The sequence below is a fragment of the Aptenodytes patagonicus genome, chromosome Z (assembly GCF_965638725.1).
Source record: "Aptenodytes patagonicus chromosome Z, bAptPat1.pri.cur, whole genome shotgun sequence".
Classification (NCBI taxonomy): Eukaryota; Metazoa; Chordata; class Aves; order Sphenisciformes; family Spheniscidae; genus Aptenodytes; species Aptenodytes patagonicus.
Window position 1 is genome coordinate 32,261,599 of NC_134982.1, and position 27,882 is coordinate 32,289,480.

A 27,882-nucleotide genomic window follows, 5' to 3' on the forward strand; every position below is an offset into this window, starting at 1 on the left:
TGACAATCTGTGTTTATAGAGATAACGTGATCTTGGCAAAACATGTAGTGCTGTATCTTTGCAAAAGCTGGCTGGTATTTAAGATAGGGAACAAGTGGAGAGCTCTCAGGCCATTGATGATTAAGGAAGCATTAAGTAAACTATCAAGCAAGTACATTTTCCTGAATTATAAAGATAAAATGTCAACATTGCTATCATAAATTATTCAACAATATGAAGCATTAAAATAGGGTTTAAAAAAAGAATGTATTCCTTTTTTTAAAATACTTCAACCCTTCTATCAAAGAGTAACAGAAACTGCGATATTTATATATATGGTAATTGAACTCTCAATCATTAATTGATAGGCTTGTGAATGCATTTATATAGTTTTGTTTTTTAGAGTATTAGTATTTAATTAAACTTTCATTTACAGAAATCACTTGATTTCAAATATTTCTGTTGCACTGTCTCACCAGATTGTTGCTTGGATGTCTCTGAGGGTCTTTTTTTTTTTTTTTTATTGCATTATGTGACTAGGCCCTGATTCTGTAAGGATTTATAAATGTGATTTAGTTCATGCACAATGCCCATTTGTAGCCTTGTTGAATCTGTATAGGATCTAAGTTGGGGGGGCAAGGAGGGAGGTGTTGTGGGTTTGGGTTTTTTTGTTTGGTTTTTGTTTTTTTTACGGCAGGTTTCTTATTAGCTGGTGTAGAGCTTCAGGCTCTGATCTTGCCTAGGTTTTTAGTTGCTGCTGCAATACCAAAGAGAACTTAAATAAAAATGCAAGACATCTTATATAGATTGCACTGTATGGAATTACATTTTCTACAAACAAAGGTAATTCAAAGTTAAGTGCTTCTAAGTAATATTAGTGCTCCAGGTTTCTGTAACTGATGTGTCATTGTAAAGAGCTAGCTTTGTTTCCTCTCAAAACTTTAAGCACTTTTCCAAAGGTGTGTGTAGGGGAAACAACACCAAAATCCCCTAGAAACGCCCACACTTTGAGGAGTGAATTTGTACATGAAATTTGCATCAGGTCTGGCCTATTGATATATAATTTCTAAACTGAAGCTGAAAAAGCAGGGTAGGCTGAAGATGAAGGGAGTCTTTCTAGAGAGTCCAAAGGAGACGCTGGCATCTATTGGCTGTTCAGTAGAGATTGCTGATTCACTCTGACTTAAATGTTATCCTGTTTACATGCTGACAGTAATTTCTGCAAAGGGCTAATTTGTTGAAGCACATGTTTTCAGATTCTCTTCAGATAGTGTAAAAGCTGGGATAGAAGTACGGGGATAACGTCGTTCACATTTTTGTTTTCACATTTTTGATGATTCTGTCTCAGATTTACTAGTCTTTCCCTCCCCCACATTTTTCACTGAAAAATGTTACAGGAAACAAGGTCATGTGTGTTTTATCATGCAGCATTATTATGCAATGTTCTTGTCCAAGACCACTTCACACTTTGCTTTTGTCAGGTGGTGAAAACCGGCAGAGGAAAGAAACCAAAGAACCCACAAAAGTGGGAGCAGCAGGGGGACATCTTATTGTGAAGAACATAGTGGATCTCTTTTTGTTTTCTCTTTTTGTAGGCAGAAAAGGTGGCTGGGGTTGTGATTATATTCTCTGTGGTACTTTACCCTGTATGGTAAAGTGTAAAAGTGTACTTTTAATCTCTAAAGGTAGAGATTGAGAAGTTTGACAGAGAGGAGTAGTCTCAGTCATGATATTCTGGTTGTTGAAACTGGAGACACCTTTTCATCTAGAACAATATAGCAAAGAGGCATAGCAATACTGTTCTGTGCAATTATTTCTCACTATACGTAAGGTGACTGCAGATTTTCTTAATTTGTCTTTGAGGTTTGGGTAACTTTTTTTCTTAAGCTATTCTGATACTTGGCCAGTAATCAGCATCTTTCTATACTTAATTCATTTTTTCCGTCATTTTTTTGATGCTACTAAATTCAAGCTGTGTTGGAAGAGGATAAGCCACAAAATAAAAGTGACTTAACCCACGGAGGGGAAAGAAGGTTTTTAAATGTTGTTTTGACACTTTTTGTCTTTACTTTGGCTCTTCCTCCTTCTGTGTACCTCCTACTTGCCTACAGGAGACTAGCAGTGTCTGCCCTTCCCCCTCGTCACATAATCTTCTGCTCCTGGTTCACAGGAAGAAAATTCTAGCTCTTCAGCCCTCCTGAGTTTCTGCACACAGTGTAAACACATATGACAGTTACTGTAGGGGCAGTAGTTTTACTAACCTCTCAGGAGGGAAGTTGCCAGACTGGGGAAGTGAGATAAGAGGGCAAGAAAAGGGAGATGACAGAATGCAGAAGGAAAGTCCAAAAGGGTTTTAACTTTTTAAAATCCAGGTCTTGGGAAGAGCTTCCTGAACAACCGCGCAAGCTGGGCAATTTATCCTAATAGTCAATGGCAATTGGAAAGAGTTATGAGTGGTTTTCCTCACAGAAATGTTTGCTGTGAGAAACCCTTGTGAAGGAAGAGAACCTTGTATTTTCTACCAGGATATAACTCCGCTTGATGAAACTGTTGCATTGTTATTTGCCTAGAAGATACCTTCTTTTATAGACTCAGAGCTCCAGAGCGCTCCTGTAGTTGGAGAGGATAAAGAACTTTGTTGAAGGTCTGACGCCCTTCAGAAGTACCGAACTACAGCAAGTGGTGGGTCTTGGCTGTTCTCTTTCTTCCACAGTTAAGCTGTTGAGAGCAGACATTTACCTGAGAAATCCCTGCCTGCCACAGGAAAAAGGACAGGTCATTGGAGGCTGAGAGAAGAAAAACAGTTTTGAAACCTTTTCCATTGTGATACAGCTGGTGGTGTCTGCTGTGCCACTGTTCAGCACTCAGACTGCAACATGAAATGTGTATGACTTCTGATAGCTTAGTGTAGCCTGCTTGGTTCTTGACAGCATCTGATAAACTGGCATCTGTTTTGTAACTGTTGATGCTAGTCTTTGGCAATGCAGTACTGTAGCAACAACTGTTGGTTCGTGTTTTGACAAATCCCTCTTCAATTATGACGCCTGCATTTGGAATTGCATTTGGAAAAGGATAGCTTGCTTTCTTCAAAAGTGTCTTCCAACATTGCCTCCCCACTATCTCAATCTTGCAATGTTTAAGAAAGTCAAGCAATTTGACAGACTACTTTGCTGCTGTTGTACTTTTTGCTTTTGTTTGCAGTTCCAATATTTATTCTAACCTGTGAGTGTAGCTATAACTGTCATATGTATTCTCTAGAGGTTGTTGAAGGGTTTTTCCCCTAGATGGTGTTTTCAACAAAAATTCCTTTTAATAGAAAAATACTTCTTTCTGTTTCAGTGGTGAGTCGGGATGTTTTTTTCACTTTGAAACGTGACCTTTTTTTTTAACCTTTTTTTGTTGTCTCCTAATTTCTTGGTAATCCACTCATAGTTGTTTTTACATAGAAGCCAGTGCTTTGATTGTTCAATGTAGGACAGTGGTTCTCCATTTTTTTTTGTAACCAAAAGCCACCAGGCAGAATGAGACTAGTAGCGAGCAATCCTCAGAAACATTTTTGAGTTAATTTGCTCCTTGCACATAGGAGCATTGGCAATTATTTTATGTCTTTTTGAAAAAAATCAGAGTGTCAATTAAGGAAGACCTATGCTCTACTAATTAACCCTTATTTCATGGTCTGAGCTATTAAACAGAATTCAGTTTTCAATACAGTTCACGAAACAGTCTAGTATGATGTGGCATACTTGTGAAAATGTCACTTAGTCCTAATTTTGCTGCTGTTATCTTTTATTGCATCACTTTAAAAGAATTTGAGATATATGTGTAAGGGAATCATAGGAAATTGGTGACATTTTTCACATACTTCATGCAAAAGATCTTTCTGACCTATTGTGGTTACTTTTCCTATGTCCTCTGTGCATATAAAGCTGTGCAGATAATGGTGGCTCTGAACAGACTAAGGATCCTCAGATGCCACTGTCTTGGGAGATAATCTTTGCCAAAACAATTGGGCAACCATTTGAATTGCTTGGAAATTTTCTGATGAAATAGTATTTTGCTGAAATTTATCAGCATGGTGAAATTGAAATGTTTTGCAGATATGGACCGACTTTTGCTAAAGTTCTGATGGAACCTAAGCAGAGCTGTTGCCTCTGCACAGGTCTTTGATTTGATTGCTTTTCTGGTAACTCACCTACTTGGCAGGTTACTGTGGTGCTGAGGCTTCTAGGATGTATTGTTCATTCTGCTTTTCTGACAGCACCCCCAGGTAGCTTTCTTCCCAGGATAAGCTAGAGCAAGGGCTTCATTCTGTTGTGAAGAATTTAGAAATCCAGATTTTTTTTTAATTCCTAATCAGAATGAAAAGACTAAAATCCTCATACTAACAGCTTCTATCCATTTAGTCCCTGTGTGTCATGCAAGCGGATCAGGCCAGGATCATTACTCTTTCCTTGTGCAAAAGTTCATGGACTCTTGCTGAATTGCTGATACAGGCAGTGGTTTGCCAAGTGAAAACTGTAAGCAAATGTTATCTTTGCTTCTCCACTTTTTTAGCATATGTTTTGTCATTGATATGTTAGTCTGTCATCTTCCTTCTGTACCTGCTTGTTAGTATGTGCATTCAAATTTTGGTGCATTAAAAATCCTTGTGTGATATTAATGTACAGCTGATGAAACAGGAAAATTCCTTTGGAGTCACTTAACTTTTTGCAGTTGTTTCTTGTATGAGAAGTTGTTTTCTTGTGTCAGTTGCTTTACTTTGTGACAGGGCAACTTTTAGATCCCCCAATAGGCAGAGCATGTTAGAAAAAGACCATGAAAACTGAAGACATACTTTTTCTCTACAAAGCATCTTTTAATATGTTTTAATACAATATTTTATGTTTTTGTGAAAGTTGTTTTTAAAGTCAGAACAAATATTACCTGGGAAAAGATAAGAGAGTTTCCTTAATGTAGAAGATGATGCATTTAAAGTACAGATTAACTTTATGTGTAAACTTGGCATCTGTTGTCTAAGCAATGGGAAAAGTTCTCAGTTTTTCCAGATTGCTTAGTATTTTTAAAGGTATTGTTGAGTACTTTGATAAAGTTACTCAGCAGAATGTTTTCTTGTGAATATGTAGTGGAAAGATGTGAATCTGTTGCTGTGAATTTTTTGTGAAATACTAACTGATGTAGTGTGTTCTGACTCAACAGACTTCAGACTCTCTTGTTTGTCCATTAAGGAGCAGTGGCATTTCTGCACATGCTGATGTTTTAAAAATACCATACTCTATTGCCTGTCAAAGTAGCAGATGCATTTGGTTCCTTGAATTTAGTATACTTTTGTGTTTAAAAAAACCCACCAAAACAAACCTGCATACACAAAGCAAATCAGACCAGATACTCAAGGAATACTGCATGTGGTATGTAGAATATGAATACTATTGTTATCTTTTTAAGATTTTAAAGTTTTCATAGCATAACAGGCCATGCTGGATGCATGTTATGAGAAAGTTCAGTTGTGCTCCATTTGTCTGTATATTCAAACTGAACTGTGAAGACTATAATTAAATACTAAGTATACATATTAAGTGTAAACCAAACAAACTAACCAAAACAATTACAAGTGGGAAACTGACTGACTTTTCTTCGTAGTCTAATCTTGGGTTTAGAGGTAAGAAATTTGTTTTGGTGGTCTTGTAATGAGACACAAGTTCTTTAGAACTTACTGATGTTTTCCCATTACTACTGACTAATGTAAGACCTGTTAGCACATTTGTGAGACTTTCCTAGTCTCTTACCTACAATCTTAACCACCTACCTACCAGTACTTGGGAAGGCTTTCGTGACTGATGTTTACAATGTTAATTCAAATTTCTTGAAAGAAGGATGTGTGTATAAGCAGATGGAAAGTGTGCACATTTTTGTCATCTTCAGTTTACACACGATGTCCTAGTCTACTGGCAATAAACATGTTGAGTTGTTGGGAGACAACCTATGTCTTCAAGGCCTTACTTGTCAATAGAAAATACTATTTTGATCTTTCTTCTCTCTTGCTAGTAAATTGAGTATTCAAGGTACTCAGTGACAGAGACACAATAAAAACTAATTGTACTTGTAGGAATTCTGAAGGCTTGCTGAGAAGTGACTGTTTCAGATTGTAGAAATTCCTCTGCATAACAAATTCTATATTGTGTTCTTTGCAGGTAATGGCAACTTGGAGGTGATGGACTAATTTATTTTGACTGAGTTTCATTAGACTCTAAGTTCATTTTGGAATTGGGCATTTAAATCCTTGTAGCTGCTAGAAATGTAAGGTGGTGTAGACTTGAACAAATTGGAGGGAAAGAGTAAATGGGGGAGCTACGTTGCTGGCAAGATGGTGCACTGTCAGGTTGGTACAGCCAGGAACGTAGGTAACATTCTTTGCAACTCTGCTGCTAAAAGAACAAGTTGCACCAGATGAGACTTAGCCTTGAAAGTGTGTAAGCTGAATAGTTTTATAAGGTCTTGATGCAGATCCTATAAATAGGTATGTCTGTAAATGTGCAGAAGAAAAAGTGGTTGAGTCTCTCTTTAAAAAAAAAAAAAGGAGAGAGAGAACTATGTTACTATAACCACTGTGAGCCTGTTCAGCTTGGAGTTTTTAATCTCCATATTTCCTTGAATTTTGTCCAGAGCTATGAGCTGCTTATTCATAGCAGCTTTTTCTGTTTGTCATGTGAAGAAGGATAGACTTGATATTAGGCCGCTTAAACCAATTTTTGCAGTTGAAATGCAAGCTGCAGTGTCACTGAGCTTATTCAAAATGTTGCAACCCATACTCCACTGGGCTCTGCTAGGCAGAGAGTAGAAGTTGCTTGAGTTCTTAGCTTAGCCTGGTTTGTCCCATCAGTTCATCAGCAGCTGTCTCATAGCTAATGATGTTATGCAATTGATCTGGAGTTTATGGAAAAACTACACAATTAACTTCAGTCAGGTAAATCTTCATGCAGTTTTGCTCAAAGTCAGAAGCCCAACTGGGAATGTGGAATGCAAGGCAGTTTTGAGCATGGAACAATACTTTTAAAATAGAAAATAATTTAGAATACTCAGCAATGCCCCTCGGTCTGAAACCTGCATGAGCAGGTGATGGTTCTGTGCTTCGTTTGAAGCTGGTGCTCTCAGATCAATCTGCATGGAATGCATGCTCAGTAGGTCAGTGATAGACTGCTCTGCCCCAAACAACCGCCCCCTCCCCCTCCAGCACTGTAATACAGGTCTGGAAAACTTGCATTGACTGTGCTGGACTTTGGATCAGATCTTAATGGGCTGGCTAGACAGCATTTGAAGGAGAATCCCTGAAGGTGCAAACAAAATACATAGCTGTCCAAACAGGGCAAAACTGCTTATCTCTAAAGCCAGTATTGCAAGGGGAGAAACGCTAATCATTGCCGTAACAGTCTGACTTCAGTGGGGAGAGAAGCTGAATTTACTGCTCATTGAGATGGGTTCTTCTTTCTTGGGGTATTGATGATACTCGGTAGACGCAGCACATGGTGCTGAGGAAATTGTGTTGATTACCTTCTCTTCTCTTCTCTACTGTCCAGGGAGATTTCTGTCTGGAGAGTCATGAAATATAAAACTTGTAGAGTTCTCCCATTCTGAATTCTGCCCCTTTTGAACTTCCATTGTATTTTGTTCCCTTTATTCAGTTTTAAAATGCATTTTTGCTTCTCTGTCAGGCCCTTTCCTATGTTGGGAGAGTCACAACAGGGGATGTATCATTTTCTCACTGGTGCAGGAAGCTGCTGTTGTGCTTAAGTGCTTTCAAATGGTGTTTCTTGCAACCACAGAAATGTTGTGCAAAGAGAGCAAGGGTGGGTGTGCCCTTGTCCTTCCTGCTACAAGACACTTGGTGTTAACTTCCGCTTGAAATGAGTGGCTGTTGTCAATTTTCAAATAGAATTAATTGTTCTGGCTAAAGGGAGTGTTACTACATGAAGTGAACATAACATGTCTCTTTTTGTAATTACTTTTCCTTTCTCGTTTCTCTTTTCTTCATGTAATGCTATCAATCAGTTCTTAAACTGATGCTGTATTCACAGAAAAGAAAAAACATGGTGAGTGCAAAAAAAATATCAGTAATTATATTTCAAGTCAGGTGTCTATTTCATACACCAATTTCTTGCTAGAACTGAGAGGCACTCTCAGATAGTACCAAAAATGTGTTTTAAATTTTTTTTTAAAAAACCTAAATTTAAAAAGTTCTTGGCAAAGAAGACAGGAATTTGGGCAAATGAGATAGGAGTGGATCACTCTATCTGAAGCTAAACACAGATGCGAATTCTTAAATAATGATGCATTATGTATTGTTCACAGTCATTAACTTTTTTTAATATTAAGTGTGTTTTTATTGCAGATACATTATGTTCCACCACTGCTTGTGCGCCTGCTTTGTCTGACCTCCTGTGGATACCAGCAGCAAGCGGGTGACTTTTGATGTGCTTATTTAAAGGGTTTCATCAATCTCATGTTTCACACAGAGATTTCTCAAGTGATAAAAGGTAATTAACCGTTGGGGATTTATCGGTAGTGAGAGAATGCTCTGATTTTTGAACCTCTAAAGTTGTATGTTTGAAGTGGTATGGCTTAAGATCCTAGCCCTGGAGGTTTCTCTAGAAACCCAGAAAAAAAAAGACGACATAAACTGAAGGTGGGGGAGGATTATTTTCAAGAAGAGGGTTTAGAGTTTGCAAAACTAGTAGAGCCCATAGCTCAAATTGTTCGTAAGAAGAAAAAAATGTTGTTCTGAATGGGGCTGTGAATGCTGCATATTATTAAATCATGAGGATTTTTTATGTCCTCCACATTTTAATGAAATTTCTTGCATAAGTGGTGGTTTTCAATCTCATTAACTTCTTCCTGGTTGACATAAAAAGAACCATATAAATTAGTGCAGCCCAGTGTGGCTGGTAAAATTAATCCTCAACTGGGTGCATTGGAGGTACAGACAGCAACAGAGAATTGCATGTAAACATGTTGCTGGTGCTTGTGGTTAGAGCAATATGGGGAATGATTAATCTCATCCTTTAGAAGCTGCGACTTGAAATATTATCCAGATTAGGAACATTAAAATAATCCTATTGGATCAAATCCTCTGTTCATCAGTACCAGAATCAGATCTTTTATAGTTAGTAGCTTTCATCTCCAAATCAAGATGTTTATATTCCATCCAGATTTTGTTACACTTTCTTGTTATGTGTATAAATGGACAGGCCATTTGTCACTTTCACTGAGTCTCAATTGTGTCAGACATCCACTTTCAGATGCATGTGGACCTGGTACATAGCTCCTTTTTGGCAAACAAATACCTCTGTGGTCCTGTGAGTAACTTACCTACAAAACTCCCATTCTGGGTATATTAAATCCTTTTATACAGCTATGGGAATTCTTTACATGAACATATGCATGCTTTACACAAACACAGAAGTTGTTTTGAATTACAGTATGATAACAAATCTGTTCTGTATACACCAGGAAATGATACTCATATGTTCTGCAAACAGGTAGATTAATGTCTCCCAGTATATTTAGTCTCAAATTGCTCAACTTTCACAATGGTCAGAAGAATAGGTCATATTTTAAATACTCTGGATGAACAGCAATTACATTTTTTTGTCATGTTTAATGTTTCTGTTGTGCTGATGCAATGGTCTCTGGATGGAGCAGAGAAGGGAAAACCAAGTGTGTCCAACTGGAGGCTTGTCTACTAAGAAATACAGGTGACAGCAGTTTTGTTAATGATGAGCTCTTTCACTCCACCGGTGAGTGGTGACCATGTGTTCAAATTACTGCCCATGTGAAGCTCTGTCCATAGAACTGGTTTACTTGCATGTATAGGACAAAGGACAAGAAAATGAGATTTCTATTTTTTGGTGAAGAAACTAATTTAGGGATATTTCTTGCTTTCACCTGTCTGTTTCATCAGCACTTTGGCATAAAAGACAAACTTGAAAATTATTTAAATTGAAGTGGTGACACAAATATACAACTAGTATCTCTGGAGATTCTTCACATTGTCACATGGAACCTTTGAAATTAGTGCAACAAAAAGAGCAGAGTATTCTGTTACAGTATTTACTTGGCATTTTTTACTGCACTTTGTGATATTCCACATTCTTAGGTATGATTAAGCAAAGTTCCCTTCTTGGTTAATGGAGTTTTTTATATAGAAACAAGGAGGGAATTATGAGGTTTTTTTGAAATGGCAAATGTGTTTGTAAATATACAAACTTTATGAAGGAGAGCTAGGCATAAGCATGTCTGTTTAGTTCACTTTTGAAACTGGCCAGGTTTTCAGTTAGTTGTATAAACAATATTTCCATTCAGTGTTGGATAGACATAATATCAAGTGACCAAGATGACAGGATCTGTCCATTCAGATGAAGGTTTGTATTCAACGGAGGGTTAATATTAGAGTATTTTAGAAAAATTACTGTGGTAATTTAAAGAAGGCTTCCTCTGGACATTAAAGCGTGAATGTTTTGTATAAGCAAGTGGTAGAGCACAGATACTACATCCTACATATTGTTGACAGAGGTAGCAAGGAATCTTTTAAATATGATGTTTCTAGTGATGTGGTGGTTATTTTCTTCTAAGAAACATGAATTCCTTGATGGGTTAAGAGAAATGCATTTTTTTTCTTAATTGAACACTTCCTTGTTACCTGAAAGCACAAATCTCATTTAAAGGTGGCTGGCTCTATGAATGAGGAATAGGGAATCCATATGCCCCCCTAGATCAGGGCCCAAGGAATGTAGTGAGGGACACTTGCACCTAGAAATTCAGATTTATAGGTCTGCGATACACTGGCTCTTTGTGTTGCTTAGTTTGGGAAATAAAATGATGCACTTTTCTCTTGGTGATGGTGTCTTTTTTCTTTTTTGCTTTCCCCCAGAATTACCATCATGGTAGCATAGTTTTATCCTCCTGTGTGTGTAATTGAATATTTTTGTCTATTACATAGCTCATGAAGTTAATATTTTCCTCCTTTAAGGTGTTCAGCCTTTTTTTCTGCTGACTTAACTGTTCTGATCCATTTCTGTAGCACAAGTCATCTTTAGCCCACATAAACGTATAATCATACACTCATCCTTTCCTCAGTAATTGTAGTTAGGAGCAGAAAATTTTAAAAAGTCATGTTCCAAACAGTTCTTTTATGATAAAGCAACATAGTTCAATAAAAACAAAATCTGTTGGAAATGGCACTTTAAGAATGTAACACCCATCTGCCTATGCAAAACAATAAACATATTTTTAAGTTAAACAGTAACATTTTCATGTTCAGTATCTTTATTAACTGTTCAATATCTTCATCAATGACTTACAGTGGGATTGAGTGCACCCTCAGCAAGTTTGGGGATGACACCAAGCCTAGTAGTTCAGCTCATGGGCTGGAGCAAAGGGATGTCATCCAGAGGAACCTTGGCAGGCTTGAGAATTGGGCCCATGTGAACCTCATAAAGTTTAACAAGGCTGAGTGCAAGGTCCTGCACCTGGGTTGGAGCAATCTCCAGTATCAGTACAGACTGGGGGGTGAATGGATTAAGAGCAGCCCTGCAGAGAAGGACTTGGGGATATTAGTAGATGAAAAATGAGACATGAATTGGCAATGTGCGCTTGCAGCCCAGAAAGCCAGTTGTATCGTATAAAAAGAAATGTGGCCGGCAGGTCGAGGGATGTGATTCTGCCCCTCTACTCCACGCTAGTGAGACCCCACCTGGAGTACTGCGTCCAGCTCTGGGCTCCCCAGCACAAGGAAGACGTGGACCTGTTAGAACGAGTCCAGAGGAGGGCCACAAAAATGATCAGAGGGCTGCGACACCTCTCCTATGAGGAAAGGCTGAGAGAGAGTTGGGGTTGTTCAGCCTGGAGAAAAGAAGGCCCTGGGGAGACCTTATTGCAGCCCAAACCATTCTATAATTCTAAAGAAAATCAAATCTTTATAACTTGTGGCTTGTTTAGACCTATCTGCATTTTCAAAATATGAAATGCTGAATTCTAGGTGGTAGTTATTTGGAATCAGTTTTAATAAAAGCAAGCCTTATAGACTGTGGTCAAAGCTTTTATCATAAGCATGGATTATACTGATTAAATTTATGGTGGAGTCACAGAAGAACAAAGACATTCTTTGGCTGGCTTTTGGAATATGCTGTCATTCTCACTTTTTTTTTAAACTTGTTTTTTCATTATCAACTGTGTGTGGTTATATATTGAGTTATTAGTCTCTTTTTTCTTTGATTACATTTATCAGAGGATTTTTAGCTTGAGTTCCTTATGAATAGACTTAAATGATTATTCTGAAAGGGAGAGGACTTGGAAGTCCTCCCATTTGTAGATACTGCTTACTTAAGAGTCTCACCTCAGTTAACATGTTTTCTTTTAAGTGTCTGCTTAAGACTAAAACTCAGCTGAATGGTATTATTCCTACCCTTCTCTTCATCAGTGCCAGTTTGCGACCTAGCTAGTTGTTTTGTCTTGTAAGTTCTCAGTGCAATCTTTGCGTTTAAACTGGGATTATAATGAGTTGCACAGATATCATTAAAGTTTGGCTTTCAGGTTTAACTAGCATGTTTCAATTGGACAGGTGAGCACACACTCTGTAAAATCCAGTGAGAGGTAATAAATCCTCTAGTTGGACTCCCAATTAATATCTTTGTTTTTCCTGTCATAGTGTCTGTTATTTTTCAGACGGGCTATATAGTAAATCAAAGAGAAACTCAACTTTTGGTAAACCTTCTAAGCCATTCTCTTGTCTGCAGCTGTTAATGTTTTTCCTGTGTCAGAACGGTACTATCATTAAATAGGAGTATTACAAGCAAAACCAAGTACAGTTAGTCAAGAAGTACTCCTTACATTTCTTTTAGGCAAATGCTCTGAACAGAACCAAAACAAACAATGGCCTGTCTTACAATGACAAATATGGAAGGTACAGCAACTTCTACTGTCCACCAGAATGGTGACATCCATGGGAATACCAGTGCACCCAAGCAGACAGAACCATTGCTTCAGGTGTACCTTTATCATTCTCCTGGGAAGACAGGAGGAGATTACCTTCAATTTCCAGCTGGAGAATATGTTGCAGAAGAGATTTGCACTGTTGCCTGTAAAGCCTGTGGTAAGTATATACATAACTGTTTTGGTAATGAAGGAGTGAAATTCAGCTTAATGCAAAGAAGTTTTTAATAATCCAGAGCTCATCAAAATGGTGGCATTTTAAATGAAATGCTAATCTCTCTGTTCTTTCAGAAGTAATCAGTATCAGAAGTAATTAGCACTAGGCTGCAAAACCTGTTCCTGTCGAAATGGTTGTGAAACTGGGATTATAATTGGGTGATTGCCATCTTTTTTCAAATAATTTGAGGGTATACTATCCTTTACCTGGCAGTTGACTTTCATTCAGCTGAGATATAGTTTGCATAGTTAACTCACAGCAGGAGCTGGAAATAGCTTGAATCACTTTCTGATGCCACCCTGCAAAACAGATTGGTCCTGGAAGTTATGCATATATTGTCTATTATAAATGCTTAATCACTTTGCAGATGGAAACTGTTCTGTTAGATGTAACGTGACTGCTTGTGTGTGCGTGGTTAATGCTTTTTGTAATTGTTTAGGAAATAAAGTGAGTAAATGACAGGGTAGTAGATTTGAAATAAATAAATAAATAAAATACGTTTATATCTAAGAATGCCTTTGAATTGTTACATTTACCCAGAGTTTAACCTGAACAGGTGCTGATTCCCGTAGTAAAATAATTCAAGCATGCATTTTGTGCATGCGTCTTTCTTTCATTGCAAAAGTAGGTTGAATTTGTGAATAAAAAAAACTAATTCCAATAAACCACAGATATTAAACTGACTCTCTTTCTGTTCCTCATGCACATGTGCACACACACACATGTACACAGAGTTTCTCCATATCTTCTTCTGGGCTGTCAGTGGTACAAGGCTGGATTTGTCTTCTGGCTTTCCAAGTGCCGCATTTCAGGTGCAAATGAATTGAAAAGAAAGGCTCATAATTCCAAATCTTTCTTTTCCAGTGGATCACAAATATGAAGCTGCTGACTCTGATTGTACATTTTATTATCTCCAAACATCTTATACTCTTGTGATTTTTGTCTTTTGATTGCTAGACTGTTTTTAAATACGGTTTTAATGACTTTACTTTTGGGAGGGATCTCAGTTTTTTCTGTGCTGTTGAGTGTCTTGTTCTGACTGAGTTGCATGCTGTGAGTTGGTAATTTGCTTGTATATGCTAGGTTTACAAAGATTCTTCTGGGTTTAAGTACTGTTGTTCTTTGGACTTCTTTAGGCGTGGCAGAGTCTGACTAAGATCCGAGTTTATAGAGTTGCTCTTCATGTAATATGAGAGCTTTAGGCAGATAAGCACATATAATGAGTTCAGCAGAAGCACTCCCTGGGATTCATTCTGGGAGACCATGAGGAAGCAGTATGGTATTTAGAGGTTTGCAGAGTTTTAGCTGTGTGGGATTCTGCTGCTCTAATGACCTTGTAGGTCTGAGTTTGAGAAACGGACCTGGGAGTGTTCTTGAAATTAAGATATCTTTTTGATGGTGACTCAAATCAAGATCTTCCAGATATCTTCCACTGTGTCCCCAAGGTTCTTTAGGCTCTTTCCTCCAGTTGAAGGAGAAAAAAAAAAAAGTGTCTTCCCTCTTCAGAAAATATGCCCATACTCATTTCTGTAATAAGGATGGATTTCTTAACACTGGTGCCCATGTTTTTTAGGCTTCAGTTTTGCCTCTGTTAGGTTTGTCAGCTTAGTTCAGACTCTCAGGTACAGCATCTAAAGGTTTACAAGGCCAGTGGGGGCGCATGAGGTTCTTCACTTTCTGAGTGTTAATGTGGTATTGAATTTTTACATTAGGTGATAGTTTTTGGTTTTTTTTTTTTAATGGAAATGAACACTGTTGTAGTCACTGAGGGTATTGCTGAGGGAGTGAAATAGAGAACAATTTTACTAGATAGTGGTGGGGAAAAATGCTTCTTTGTTTAACTTAGATAGTCATGTACCAACTTGCCAGAATATTAAACTGATGAGGGTTTGTATCCATCAAATTCAGTATGTTCAAAATAACGTGGTCTTTGAAAGAATATACTGTGTCATCAACCATAACATCAGGTGCCTTGCTTCCTTTGCTTCCTGTCTGACTAGGGTTTTTTTGTGATAGGGGAATAACAAATCATCTGAACACAAATTTTTCAGTTACCCTTCTAATGAATCAGTTAGTTAAAGCTCAGCTTCCAGAAAAATCTCCCAACTTAGTCTGAATTCACTGGAATAGTAACTACCTTGGTAGTCTGATTAGCTGTTTCTACTGTTATTGCTGGTCTGTCCACTTTTTCTTCCTTTTTCACTGGTTTGAATTTTCCTTGCTTCAGTTTTCAGACGTTTGTTCAAGTTATGTTTTTCTTCTCCTTTCCCCATCACCACCCCTAGGGAGATATAACCAAATTACCTTTAGGTCTTCTTTTTTGGTAAAACTTAAATTGATTTCTTTAGCTTGAATGTCATAACTTTTAATTTTTTGGCTGTCTTCTGCACTATCTCCAGTTTCCCAGGAAAATGTGCAGCCCAGGCCATGTATGATATTCTTCTCACCCACATCACAAGCATACAAAATCCAATTCCTGCTAATCTACAAATCCAGTTAGTCTTGTTTCTCGTGACATCATCTGAAGACTTTATTGCTTGTTTTGTCAGACCTCACCAATTCTTCTCAAGGCTTCTAGCTTTCTGAGGTACCAGTTTCTGTTTTGCTGGTATGACTAGTACTTAGCTCCTAGATGTAAATTAAAAATAGTTTTGTATGAATAGTATTCCTTATTAAGTTGGTTTTATATTTGTTTCTATTGTTTCAGCATTCTTCACCAGAGTTTCTAAAGTGTATCGGTAGTGATTTATGCTTATTTGTATAAATAAAGTGTTTTATCATGTTGAGCCTTTGTCCTTGTAGAGCTGAGGTAGACAAAGTCCTCTGAAGAGTGGTTTCTGCCTGGCAGCTACTATAGCAATATTGTACAACCTTTTTCTCAAAGGAATTTGTAACTTCATTTCTTTCTAAATTGGTGGAAAAGGCTGAGATGGCTGCAGGTTTTTGTTCTCTTTCATAACAGTTGTTAGTGCTTAGATCATGAGGTACCACTTCTTAGTAGTTTCTGTTTTTTCTAGGAGGTTTTGTGGATGTACGGCAGAACACGTAGGTCTGCAAAGCCTATACAGTCAAATAATGTTTATGTTGGCAAAACTCATCTTTCGGGAGTTAGCTGTGAATCAGAACACTTCATAAAGAAGAGAGTGGTTCAGGTAGTAGGCATGTCCAAAATATAACAAACTTGGTAATTGTTAATGAACTTTCTCTATCATCTCAGCAATTGTTAGATCTATTGATAGCAGAGATGGTTACATCAAAGTATGACTGTTATAGGTGGCAAGCAGGACTGGATCTAGGCAAACATCAGCAGTCACAGAGACAGTCTTGTTATGTACCTTTTACACAGTTCAAACAACTGAAGGTTTTCCAGTCTATGCGGACTTGACTTTAGATCTGTCGTAGATGGCATGTATTGGCGCTATAAATATTAGTCTGTCTAAATATTGTTCTGTAGTTGCATGCCAGTTTGAGGCATGCATGCAGAAGCTAAGCCTTTTCTTATTTTATTTAAAAACAACTTTCAATTTTTGGAAAAATATAATAAATACGAAACTTTTTGTAGGTTCTTTTTTTATATGGAAAACTGTCTGAACATGAAGCTGAGTATCTGACCAGAAATGCAAGAATAAATGAAGTGTCTTGAAATAAGATTTAAATTGACTAGTCAGTGTCATGGTTCAGCTCTTGAATGTTAACTATTATGTTACTTGCCATGTAAAAAATTATAAATGTCACACCAAAAACAAGGGAAATCTTTGCTCTCAGCCTAAGAGAGAAAGCAGTATTAGAGGAACTAACTGATGGTGGAAATGAAATATGATGGAGAAATTGTTCTAGAGGTTACAAAATCATTGTGTTAGATGTGTCTTCTAAATTCAGTATCAGAGACTTGTTTTCCCAAATCATGATCTTAAACCCTTTTGTTTTCTCCCCTCTCTCAAATGATCTTAAATGAAATTTCTCTTTTAAGCTGTTTTCAATGTGTTTACATTCAGTTTATAAAAATATCAAGCAGTCAAGGCCATTTGAACACAAGTAGTAGTAATGGTTCAGGAAGGCCACCAGAGCTGATGTGAGAGAGTGATAACGCAAGCTTGATGTGATATTGTACAGAATAAATAAATGTGATTGTTTACAGAGTAACTATAAACTTTGTTTATAATTTTAGTTTTACTCAAAGTGTAAATTATGAAAAAAATCTAGAAATATGTGTTTAAAAATTAGCAGGTGTAATTGAAAAATAACGTGAACTGAATTTTGGTGTGGTGTAGGTAAATCAGATACAGACTACTGGGAACATCTGAAGTCTTTGAATTTGAATCTTGGATGTATTTATTTGTATACAGAAAGAAGGATGTTTTGTATACTATATTAGTGTAACTACGCTATACCAATAATATTGCAATAAGATACTGCCCACTCTGTTGTAAGTGGTTTTGAGAATTTTTATCATCTGATAAAGTAATTAAAAAAAAAAAAACAAAACACAAAACCAAACAAAAAACAACTGTGGACTGTACACTGTAACTTACCAGAATAGTGCATTATACACTAGACCAATATTACACGGAAAAATAATTTTCTTTCAGTTTTTAAACTAACAATTTGTTGATTTATTCTATTGGCTGAATAATATGAGTAAAAAATAAATGCATCACTTGTATGTATAATCCAAATTGTTACTGAAGTAAAGTTAACAAAGTGAAGATATTGTTATATTACACTAGGCAAGTGAGTTTGTAAATCACAGTTAAAACAGTTACAATTATAAGCAAAGCATTGCTTTGGTGTTAGCCAAATAAATTTGTGTCATGTTCTTGAAAATCTCAATAGATTAGTAGTAATGTATGCAGAGTATGCAAATGTAACTATAACATTTAAATAGCACACTAAAAAATGTTTTGGCAAAGTCAACCAAGGAGCACAGTTTTGTTTATCATCTTGCATTTCTGCCATGGCTTGTCCCCCTGGTGTATATGAACCCTAAATTTCTGTAGGACGTATCTGACTATTTATCTACTTTCTGACAGGCTTTTCTGATTTCCCCCCTCCTGTTAGGATTGTTAAACCCTGAAATCTTAACTTTTAAATGGAGCTAGAATCCCAAGAGGGAACCAGTTTGATAATCCTGACTGGGTTGCTGAGTTACAGGCAGCTAGCAGTTAACAGACGACCTTGAATTTGTTGGATTCTGTGGTTTGGTTTTGGTGGTTTTTTTTTATTGTTGATACTCTGAAACTCCACCTAGGAACCTTTTAATTCTCACCCATCTGATTTGCAAATAGATTGGAAGTTCCATGGTACTTTCCTTGAAAACTGCTGGTGCCTCCCAGAAAGCCATACCATAGCAGGGAATTTTTAATTACTGTTTCAAAACATTTAATGTGACTAAGCACTGACAGTGTCTGCAGTCAATTAAACATTTTCAAGGGAGTGACTGTGTTGCATAATGCGATGATTGTGATGATCTGTAGTACCTCTTTGCTTGTATGGTTCAGAGGAGATTCCTTGTTAGTAGCTGGAGAATTTTAAGCAGATTTATCCTTAACATGCTGTATTTCCAAAATTCACATGGCTCAGAATTATCATTGCTTATAACTGCCTATTGTGGGTTTGGGGTGGTTGGGACATTTTTTGGGGGGAGTTGGGTTTTGTTTTCTTTTTTTCTTAAGTGATAGCCTTTCCTGAAAATCTGCACACACCCCCACCCCCTCCATCCCTCCACCGCCCCCCCAAAGGTGAGGAATGGAATAGTCAGAACTCTGGACAATAGTGTTTTGCCAAGAAAGGAAACGTGGGCTTTGATTAACTACTCAGAAAATGTTCTGTTGACAGGATAGCGACATTGAATGTGGTGTCAGAGTTCTGTAAGCCTTCAGTTTCTATGAAAGATGGGGGTAAGAGATTATTTTTATGTAAAAAAAGCCAAGCAATTTTTCGTCTGGTATGTGCAAGACTTGGTAAGTTTTAGATTGTTTGCTTGACAGTTGTATGTGAGAATTGACTAATGTTTGTATTGGATTTTGAAAATTGGAGATTTTTTAATTGTTTCTAATTATTAACTCCCTGCAACTAATTGCTTTCATCTGTACATGTCTAGTGATTTATTAATGAGCTTGAATTGACAGTTTCATAAGACACTGTTTCTACTGTGGACTACACATGGCTTCCACATTTCATAGTGGTGTCATGGCTTTTTGTGATTTACAGTTTCCGTTTTTATTTTTTCTTTACAGAGACACATTACCTAATGAAAACATACTGTATGGGTGAAAGGGTACCTAGTGCCAACAAAGGAGGAAATATAGAAAAACTGTATTTCCATAGCTGCTTCAGGGTAAATGAAGTAATGTGACTTGTCTGGATGTGGAGCTCTAAAATCATAATAAGGAAAGGAAGAAACTACTATGCAAATCATTCTTTTATTAGGCTTGAGGTAGAAGTTTGAGGAATAAACTTCTGCTGTGTTACAGCCTTTCATGATGTTACCTGACAGTCTGTATAGCATGATGAAGCTCCTTTATTTAGCCTTATGTACTAAATAAAGTACTTGCCAAGAGATAGTAATGTTTTTGTCTTTGCAATAGCTCAGAAAATTTAATAGCCCTTGCTGGAGAAGCAAAGCAGAGAATAATTCTGCTTTTTATGTCTGAGTCGCTGTCTCCTCTCCTAATTAATCATTGATTGATTTGATAGCATGGTTAGTGCAGTGCAGAAATCCAGGGGAGGTTTTTAGTATAGAATCATAGAATCATTAAGGGTGGAAAAGACCTCTAAGGTCATCGAGTCCAACCGTCGACCCAACACCACCATGCCCACTAAACCATGTCCCTAAGCACCTCATCTACACGTCTTTTAAATACCTCCAGGGAAGGTGACTCAACCACTTCCCTGGGCAGCCTCTTCCAATGTTTAACCACTCTTTCAGTAAAGAAATTTTTCCTCACGTCCAATCTAAACCTCCCCTGCCGCAACTTGAGGCCATTTCCTCTCGTCCCATCGCTTGTTACTTGGGAGAAGAGACTGACACCCACCTCGCTACAACCTCCTTTCAGGTAGTTGTAGAGCGTGATGAGGTCTCCCCTCAGCCTCCTTTTCTCCAGGCTAAACAACCCCAGTTCCCTCAGCCGCTCCTCATAAGACTTGTTCTCCAGACCCCTCACCAGCCTCGTTGCCCTTCTCTGGACACGCTCCAGCACCTCGACGTCCTTCTTGTAGTGAGGGGCCCAAAACTGAACACAGTATTTGAGGTGCGGCCTCACCAGTGCCGAGTACAGGGGCACGATCACTTCCCTACGCCTGCTGGCCACGCTATTTCTGATACAGGCCAGGATGCCATTGGCCTTCTTGGCCACCTGGGCACACTGCCGGCTCATGTTCAGCCGGCTGTCAACCAGCACCCCCGGGTCCTTTTCCGACAGGCAGCTTTCCAGCCACTCTTCCCCCAGCCTGTAGCGTTGCATGGGGTTGTTGTGGCCGAAATGCAGGACCCGGCACTTGGCCTTGTTGAATCTCATGCAGTTGGCCATACAATAGTACCTCTTGTGAACAGCTTTTCTGATTTTACTTGTGATGAAAATATATTTCTCAGAAGTTTTCACTATTGTCAACATGTCTAGGCTTCATCAGAAGACTTTGATTCCCCACTGCCCCCACCTCCACCCCCACCCCCAGTCTTTTGGTTTTCCTTGTTTCTGGAGAAAGCACTTAAATACTGCAGTTATCGTTCGCTTGAAAAGTCCTTGCAATTAATAGTGCTGGTAAGAATTACATTAAAAGAGATGTTTCAGGTGTCTCTGCTTTCATCGGACGTCTGTGGACAATTTTCAAGACTGGTAAGGGGATTTGCTCTGTTTGTATAACGTTGAACTTTTTCAAGTGTAGTAATATTCTGGCACAAATGCAAATTCTTAAGGGGGAGAGAAAAAGAAAAAAACGTGTAACTCCTTTTCTTGAAAAACATGTATGATCTCTATGTCATTGAGCACTGGCAGTGAAAGGTACAAGTTACCATTCAGAATTATAAATCCTAAAGTATTGATGGATGGATGAGTGCACAGTTTGTTTTTCATACATAGGAAAACAGCAAAGAGGATTTTTTGGATTTTTTTTTTTTTTTGTTAATGCCAACATTTCTTATTTGTGGTGGGAATTCCAAAGTCATGTTCCTTGCTTAGTTAAAGTTTCAGAATGGCAATGATATGATCTGGATTTAATATCTGTGGGTTTGTTTGGTTTGGTTTTCTTGAGAGGCAGGGCAGGGTGGTGGTGTCTGTAATGTATTTGGTGAAATATGGCAGCTTAACATTTGAATTTAAGAGTATGACTTGCAAATTTTTTCTTGTTCAGTGTGCTTACATGGGATTGTTAATAGTTAGGGTAAATGTATTAGTGAGACTAGGTAAATATTCAGCATTGCCTTGAATGGTGTTTAGCATCTGGCTAGAATCCTGAAATAGGCCAGTGATTCACATGCATTACACTGTAATTGATCTGAAATTATTTGGAATACAGACACCACGCAGCCTTAAAACTGCTAAATCAGTTGTTACTGCTTTATAGACAACTGATCTGTAATGTAGTCTAGTTGATCCCACTTCACACATCAAATGAGAACCATGTTTGGTTGCATGGGATAGCTTTCTTTTTAACTCCATAAAATGAGTTAATTTGATATTTCTCAAATCTCTGATGGATCAAATATGTCTTACTGCACCATAAATTTGCAACATCTAGATTTACAGCAAATCTTTCACTTACTAATCCCTTCAGGGTTATTCCTTTGGGGGTTTTGTTTAGTTTTGGTTTATCTTCGGTTACTTCACATAATTCTTTCTATTTCTGTAGTCTCCTGTAAGTCTGTGACTCCTTTTCATAGAAAAATCATGTGTTAGGACCTGTAGTTCTGGTATATCTTGGTGAGCTTTAGTTTAAACAAGTGTCAGATGGTTAGGCTGTAGATTTCAGGAGTTTAATCTGACATCTGCACAATAGACCTCTTGTTCTTAGCCCTCTTACTGCCTCCCTACAGAGGCAAACCCCATTTTGTAACAAATTTAAGCTAGTTGTTATTTAAGACTGAATTACTTTTTGTTCCACAAGCTTATGCAGTTTTATATGTGGAGTTGATTAGTTGTTTCTAACTGATTCTTACATGCACTTTAGATGTGATGAAAGAAATTTGGGTCTGCCCTCTTCAGTAGTTACCTAGCTGTTGTTCAGAACAGAAAGAAATAAATAAGGGATTTTTTTCCCCCCGCTGGTTTCTTGTGTGAAATTCTATGATTTCATTCTAAGTCTTTGGGCAAGGTTGTGAATATTTTGCCTTTTCCCATAATTCTTTTGTCTCTTAACATAATTTTAAGTTACTTTTGTTTTCTTTATCTGTTATTTTTCCAGTATTTTTTGTCGTCTTCCTCCAAAGTGTCTTGCTTTAATGTAAACATAGTTTTCTTTCATTATGACCTACTGTAACTTTCACACTGTAATTTTCATCCTACTCTCTGACCTGTATCTCTTCCTGTCTTTAAAATATGTTTGTCCTTGGTTGAAGTTCATCCTTTTGTGCTGTCAATTCTCAGGCATTTAACCTGTTTTCCAAATTGTAGCACTGGCATTGCATGGATGCATAACACTGTAGCATAGTACAATGCTGTGGTATCTGTCTTACATTGGGCTGTACTTTTAGCTAGGAGCCCCAAAGCTAAATTAAAATTCTGGTGCTGCTGAAGAGTTGATGCTCGACTGATTTCCATAAGTAGGATTGCTTGTCAATTCTCATTAAAATAATCCTGAATTGTTGAGGGGGAAAAAAGTATTTTCCAGTTTTCTTTAATTAACAATATATGTTTGGTTTTGTTCTCAACTGAGCTACTAAAATGTAAATGGCAGGTGGTTGTCCTAGTCATGATGACTGTTGCTTTACTTCTAATTTTTCATCGGTCTGAAATCTTAGAATCAATGCCTAGATCTGTTTTTGGAAAAGGTAGGGGAAAATGTAATGTACTGTTGTTGCTGTTACTAAACTGATAGGCTAAGAAGCCATTGTATTAAATGCCATACAGAGAAAATCTTGTAATCTAATAGTGAAGTATAGGACAACAGGTGAACACAGTCTGCAGTCAGAGAATGTAAAGGAAAAATGAGAAAATAAATGAGCAAAAACAGTCTGCAGGTTATGGGGTGATGACTGCAATGCTGTCGACAGTGAGAGCAGTGCAATGAGTAGTTGGAGAACATGTGCCAATCTGCCACTTCTAACCCAGAATATTTTTTTTTTAAAGTTGATTCTTTGTGAAAACATTTTCCTATAAATGTTTGCTTCTTTGTTCTTTGTTCAGGTATCATGCCAGTGTATCATAACCTGTTTGCACTCATGAGTGAAACAGAGAGAATGTGGTATCCCCCAAATCACATCTTCCATGTAGATGAAGCAACCAGACTCATCCTAATTTACCGGATAAGGTAATCTAAATCAAATGTTACGCACTTTTCATGGTAAAACAAAACTATGTGAGAAAACACAACCAATAAGATAATTAGTTGAACTATAGTTTCTGTAAGAAGTTATGGACAGATTGTTGGTGATATCTGGATAAGAGATAGATAAAAGAATCAAAATTATTGGAGTAGGTTTGAATAGCATATTTTATCGATTGTCTATACACCATATGTTTTCCATGTCGGATTGAAGAAACAAACAATAAAAATATAGCAGAAGTAAAAATAGTATTTTTTTAATAATGATACATCTCGTCTCCTCTGTGTTTGCCTGTTTGAAATCAGTGGCAGTTCTGAAATGCAGAGTAATTAACCTGTGTAGTCAGGCAGATGTCTGCAATAGAACCATTTTTCTCTAACCTGATTTTTTTAATGTGGACATCTAAAGCTGCAGTCGCAGTTTTCCTTATGTAAAAGATTTTGTTTATTTACATTGCATAATGTGGTGTGAATGTTGCTTTAGGAATTGTCCCAAAGGAAACTGTATGACAGTAACACAAAACTCTCTATATTCTGATTAGTGAGGATAACTTTGCAGAGCTCCTCATTCCTACCAGTACAGCTTATCACCCTGCTTAAATGTTGTAGTACTTTAAGACACCAAGAACTGGATCCAAAGCCTTCCATTGACTAATTGGGGCTTCATATTGGTCCTCCAAACCAGCCAACACTAATTACATACTATGAAAGCGATAATGTCTGGTGTTGGTAAGTGAAAGTATATGTTTGTTTATGTTTGTTTAAATATTTCCTAACAGGTTTTATTTTCCCCACTGGTATTGCAATGGCACCAGCAGAGCATATCGGTATGGCATTCTTCGAGGTGCAGAAAGCCCTGTTCTTGATGATCTTGTCATGTCTTACCTATTTGCACAGGTATGATTTGCTTGATTATTTTTTAATGCAGATTGGTAAAGGTTGTTAGTATTTATTCCCTTTCATGTCTTCTGATAGTAGCTGTGTAGGCTCTTTAGACAGCTTGAAGCCCACTCAAGATGAAAATTAAATTCTGTGTCATACTGTGTATTTGGAGTGAATGGATGAAGCTCAAAGGGCAGTTGTGGGGAGAGCAGTGAGAGCGTGTAGCTCCTTTCTTGTGCGACTACCATGTGGAAATCTTTCAGTGTGACTTTCATTTTGGACTGACACAATTTAGAACAACATCCTCCCCATATGGACCTTTTTGGAGATTTGAAACAAAATATTTTTAAAACAGTGTTTCTAAGCATGATGGTAGCTGGTATCCAGTATGAACATGTGCAGCTTTTTGTGGATGAAGGGGTTAATTCAGAAGAATGCAGTCTTCGGGGGGGGAAAAAAAAACAACCAAAAACCAACAGCCAAACAAACAAAAAACACCCCGCCCCCCCCCCCCCCCCCCCCCAAGAAACAAAAAAACCCCCACACCCCAAAAAACTTACTGATGAGCAGCAGTGCTACAGTTCTAATTTGCTTTCTTGCATTTTTCTTTCTCAGTGGCGAGATGATTTTCTGGATGGATGGATACAGATGCCTGTTACTCATGAAACACAAGAAGAATGCCTTGGAATGGCTGTTCTGGATATGATGAGAGTGGCCAAAGAAAAGGACCAAACCCCGCTGGCTATTTACAATTCAGTCAGGTGACTCCATACTTCATAACTGTATCACACCTGTCTGATATCTAAAAACATTATTTTTGCACGTTAGCATCTGGGAGGAGATGTTCAGCTGCTGGCAATTGATTTATTCTAGCATAATGATTCCATAAACTTACCTATAGTTTGAACTAGAAATTAATAGAAAGCTTGTATCATGATGCCCATTCATGTTTTTGGGTACATGGATTTGGTTCTCTTAATGAGAGTAAGGCAGCAGCTACTCGTGTGGGAAGGGATGTAAGCAATAATTTGGGTTGGGAGAGACCTCTGGAAGTCATCAGATCCAACCCCCTGTTCAGATCAAGGCCAACTTCAAAGTTAGATGAAGTTACTCAGGGCCTCATCCAGTCAAGTTCTGAAAATGTCCAGGGATGGAGATTCTACCATATGTCTGAGCAGCTTTGTCCTGTGTATGATCACCCTCATTGAGGAAGATTTTCTCCGTATCTAATCAGTCTCCTATGTGATACTGTATTCCTGTTGCCTCCTGTTCTTTCACTGTACATGTCTGTGAAGAGTCTAATTCAGTCTTCTCCATAACCATCTGTTAGTTGAAGACAATTAGTAGAACACCCTACTTGAGCCTTCCTTACTCCAGGCTGAACAGATCAAGCTCCCTTACACCTCTTCTGTCATATCATGTGCTCCAGGGTCTTAACCATCTTGGGCAGATCTCTGCTAAACTTGCTTTGTGTTTATCAGTTCACTTTGGTTTATCAACCTAATCAGTTTCCACTCCAGCTGAGTTAATTCTGTCCCTGCTTTAAGTACTTAATGCTTGTTGTCTAATGAAAACAAGCAGGAGAATTAAAAAACAGAATGAGACAATGAATTGACCAGCTGATTGCAGGTGACAAACTACTCTTTTGCCCCTTGATAGAATATAGACTCTGATATAGGAACTTCAGTAAGAACCAACCGCAATACTGTATTCTACCACCGATATTTTTAGCCAGGGAATCTGTCCTCTATCCGTGTAGTTGCCTCTATCCATGCAGTATCCTCTTTCTAGCTTCTACACCAAACAAAGCAACTGTGTTACTTCTGCTGCCTTACCTCAAAACTTCAGTAATGACTAGAACAGACATGTCTGGATTTATGGAAAATGCATGATGTAATATATGTTGAAACTAAGTGAGGGGAAAAAATGGAAAATGGAAGAAGAGGCAAGGCTGTATTTGAAAGAACGTACTACAGATTGAAGAAAAGATCCTTGTTATTGTACAGTTTAAAGAATAAGGTTACACTTGGAGGAAAAGATATTTTTATGTTGACTTGTCTAGCGCAGAACTAATTATCTTTGCTGGATTTAATGGATAAAATTAGTAGTTTTTTGCTGGTTATGTGTTCACAGCTACAAAATGTTTTTGCCTAAATGTGTGCGAGCAAAAATCCAAGACTACCACATTTTGACGCGAAAAAGAATAAGGTACAGGTTCCGCAAATTTATACAACAGTTTGGCCAATGCAAAGCTACTGCCAGAAACTTGAAACTTAAGTATCTTATAAATCTGGAAACCCTTCAGTCTGCCTTCTATTCAGAGGTTTTTGAAGTAAAAGAACCTGGTGGAGATCCTTCTGGAGAGGAAAGTTTTGCAACCATTGTAATAACTGGAAATGGTGGAATTCAGTGCTCAAGAGGAAAACTTAAAGACTGTGAGACACTGGCAGAGCAGGTAATTTCTTTTATTATTTTAATAATTGTGCAGTTTATCATGTAACAGAGTGATTAGCTTATGTTAGCAGTTCTGATTTACCCCAGGTAAATTTGGTAGGTAAATTTTACTTCACAGTGATGATACAATTTCCGTATAGCTGAGGCTCACAGAAATGTATTGACTTAAACAGTGCAGGATTTTAAAATCAGGTTTTTTATTGAAGTATCAGAAGAAAGTCAATACTTGAACATGTAATGCTTCTGTGCTTGACAAATGAAAAATTCAGTGTTGGACCTTTATTACTGTAAAAAAAATCAATGTGGAAAAGTAATGACCCTGCCCCCAGGTATAGGTAAAATGCACAAATCCTCAAATTCTCTTTGAAAGCAGGGTTTTAAGGACTTAAAAAACCAGGTAAATTTCCCTGTACCTCTTTCCTGCTGCAGTTAGACTCCTACCAGTGTCTGAGCTAGCAAATTTAAAGTAACATTTCTGTGACTGCGGAATCCATATACTCTTTGATCAGGAATTAGATACTAAATGATTCCAATAAGTGCTAGTAATCATGTGCTGTTGCATTTTTATTTATCAGTATAATTCTTTTCTGTGTGATTTCCCAGCGTGACTGTTCATTTTGTCAAATTTACCAGAATCTGATACAAACTCATAGCAGTATACATTGAAAGTGTGGGAATTTTCCAAAGGTAAAATTAAAGGCAAAGTGGAGCTCATGTCAATTTTCCAAAATAATTGCATCCATTAGTTTGGTAGTTTTGATGCATAATATATAGCAGTCAAGACCAAACTACAAAAGGTTGTATTTTTACAGTGTGCTACAATAATTTGTAAAAAAGCTTTTTTTTTTTAATACTTAAAAAAAAAAATCCGATTACATACCCAGATTTTT

The 27,882-nt window shown here is 37.5% G+C and overlaps 1 protein-coding gene across 1 annotated transcript in view; it reads left to right on the top strand.

The window, feature by feature from the left end:
• Positions 1-8,422: 8,422 nt before the first annotated feature.
• JAK2 (Janus kinase 2) overlaps positions 8,423-27,882 on the top strand; it is a 57,057-nt gene continuing 37,597 nt past the window's right edge. Inside the window, exons 1-6 of the mRNA XM_076362823.1 lie at positions 8,423-8,507; positions 12,870-13,120; positions 23,518-23,641; positions 24,436-24,553; positions 25,154-25,299; positions 26,672-26,993. Of these exons, the coding sequence (XP_076218938.1) occupies positions 12,901-13,120; positions 23,518-23,641; positions 24,436-24,553; positions 25,154-25,299; positions 26,672-26,993 (930 nt within the window). The 5' untranslated portion in view covers positions 8,423-8,507; positions 12,870-12,900. The remainder of the gene's footprint in view (positions 8,508-12,869; positions 13,121-23,517; positions 23,642-24,435; positions 24,554-25,153; positions 25,300-26,671; positions 26,994-27,882) is intronic.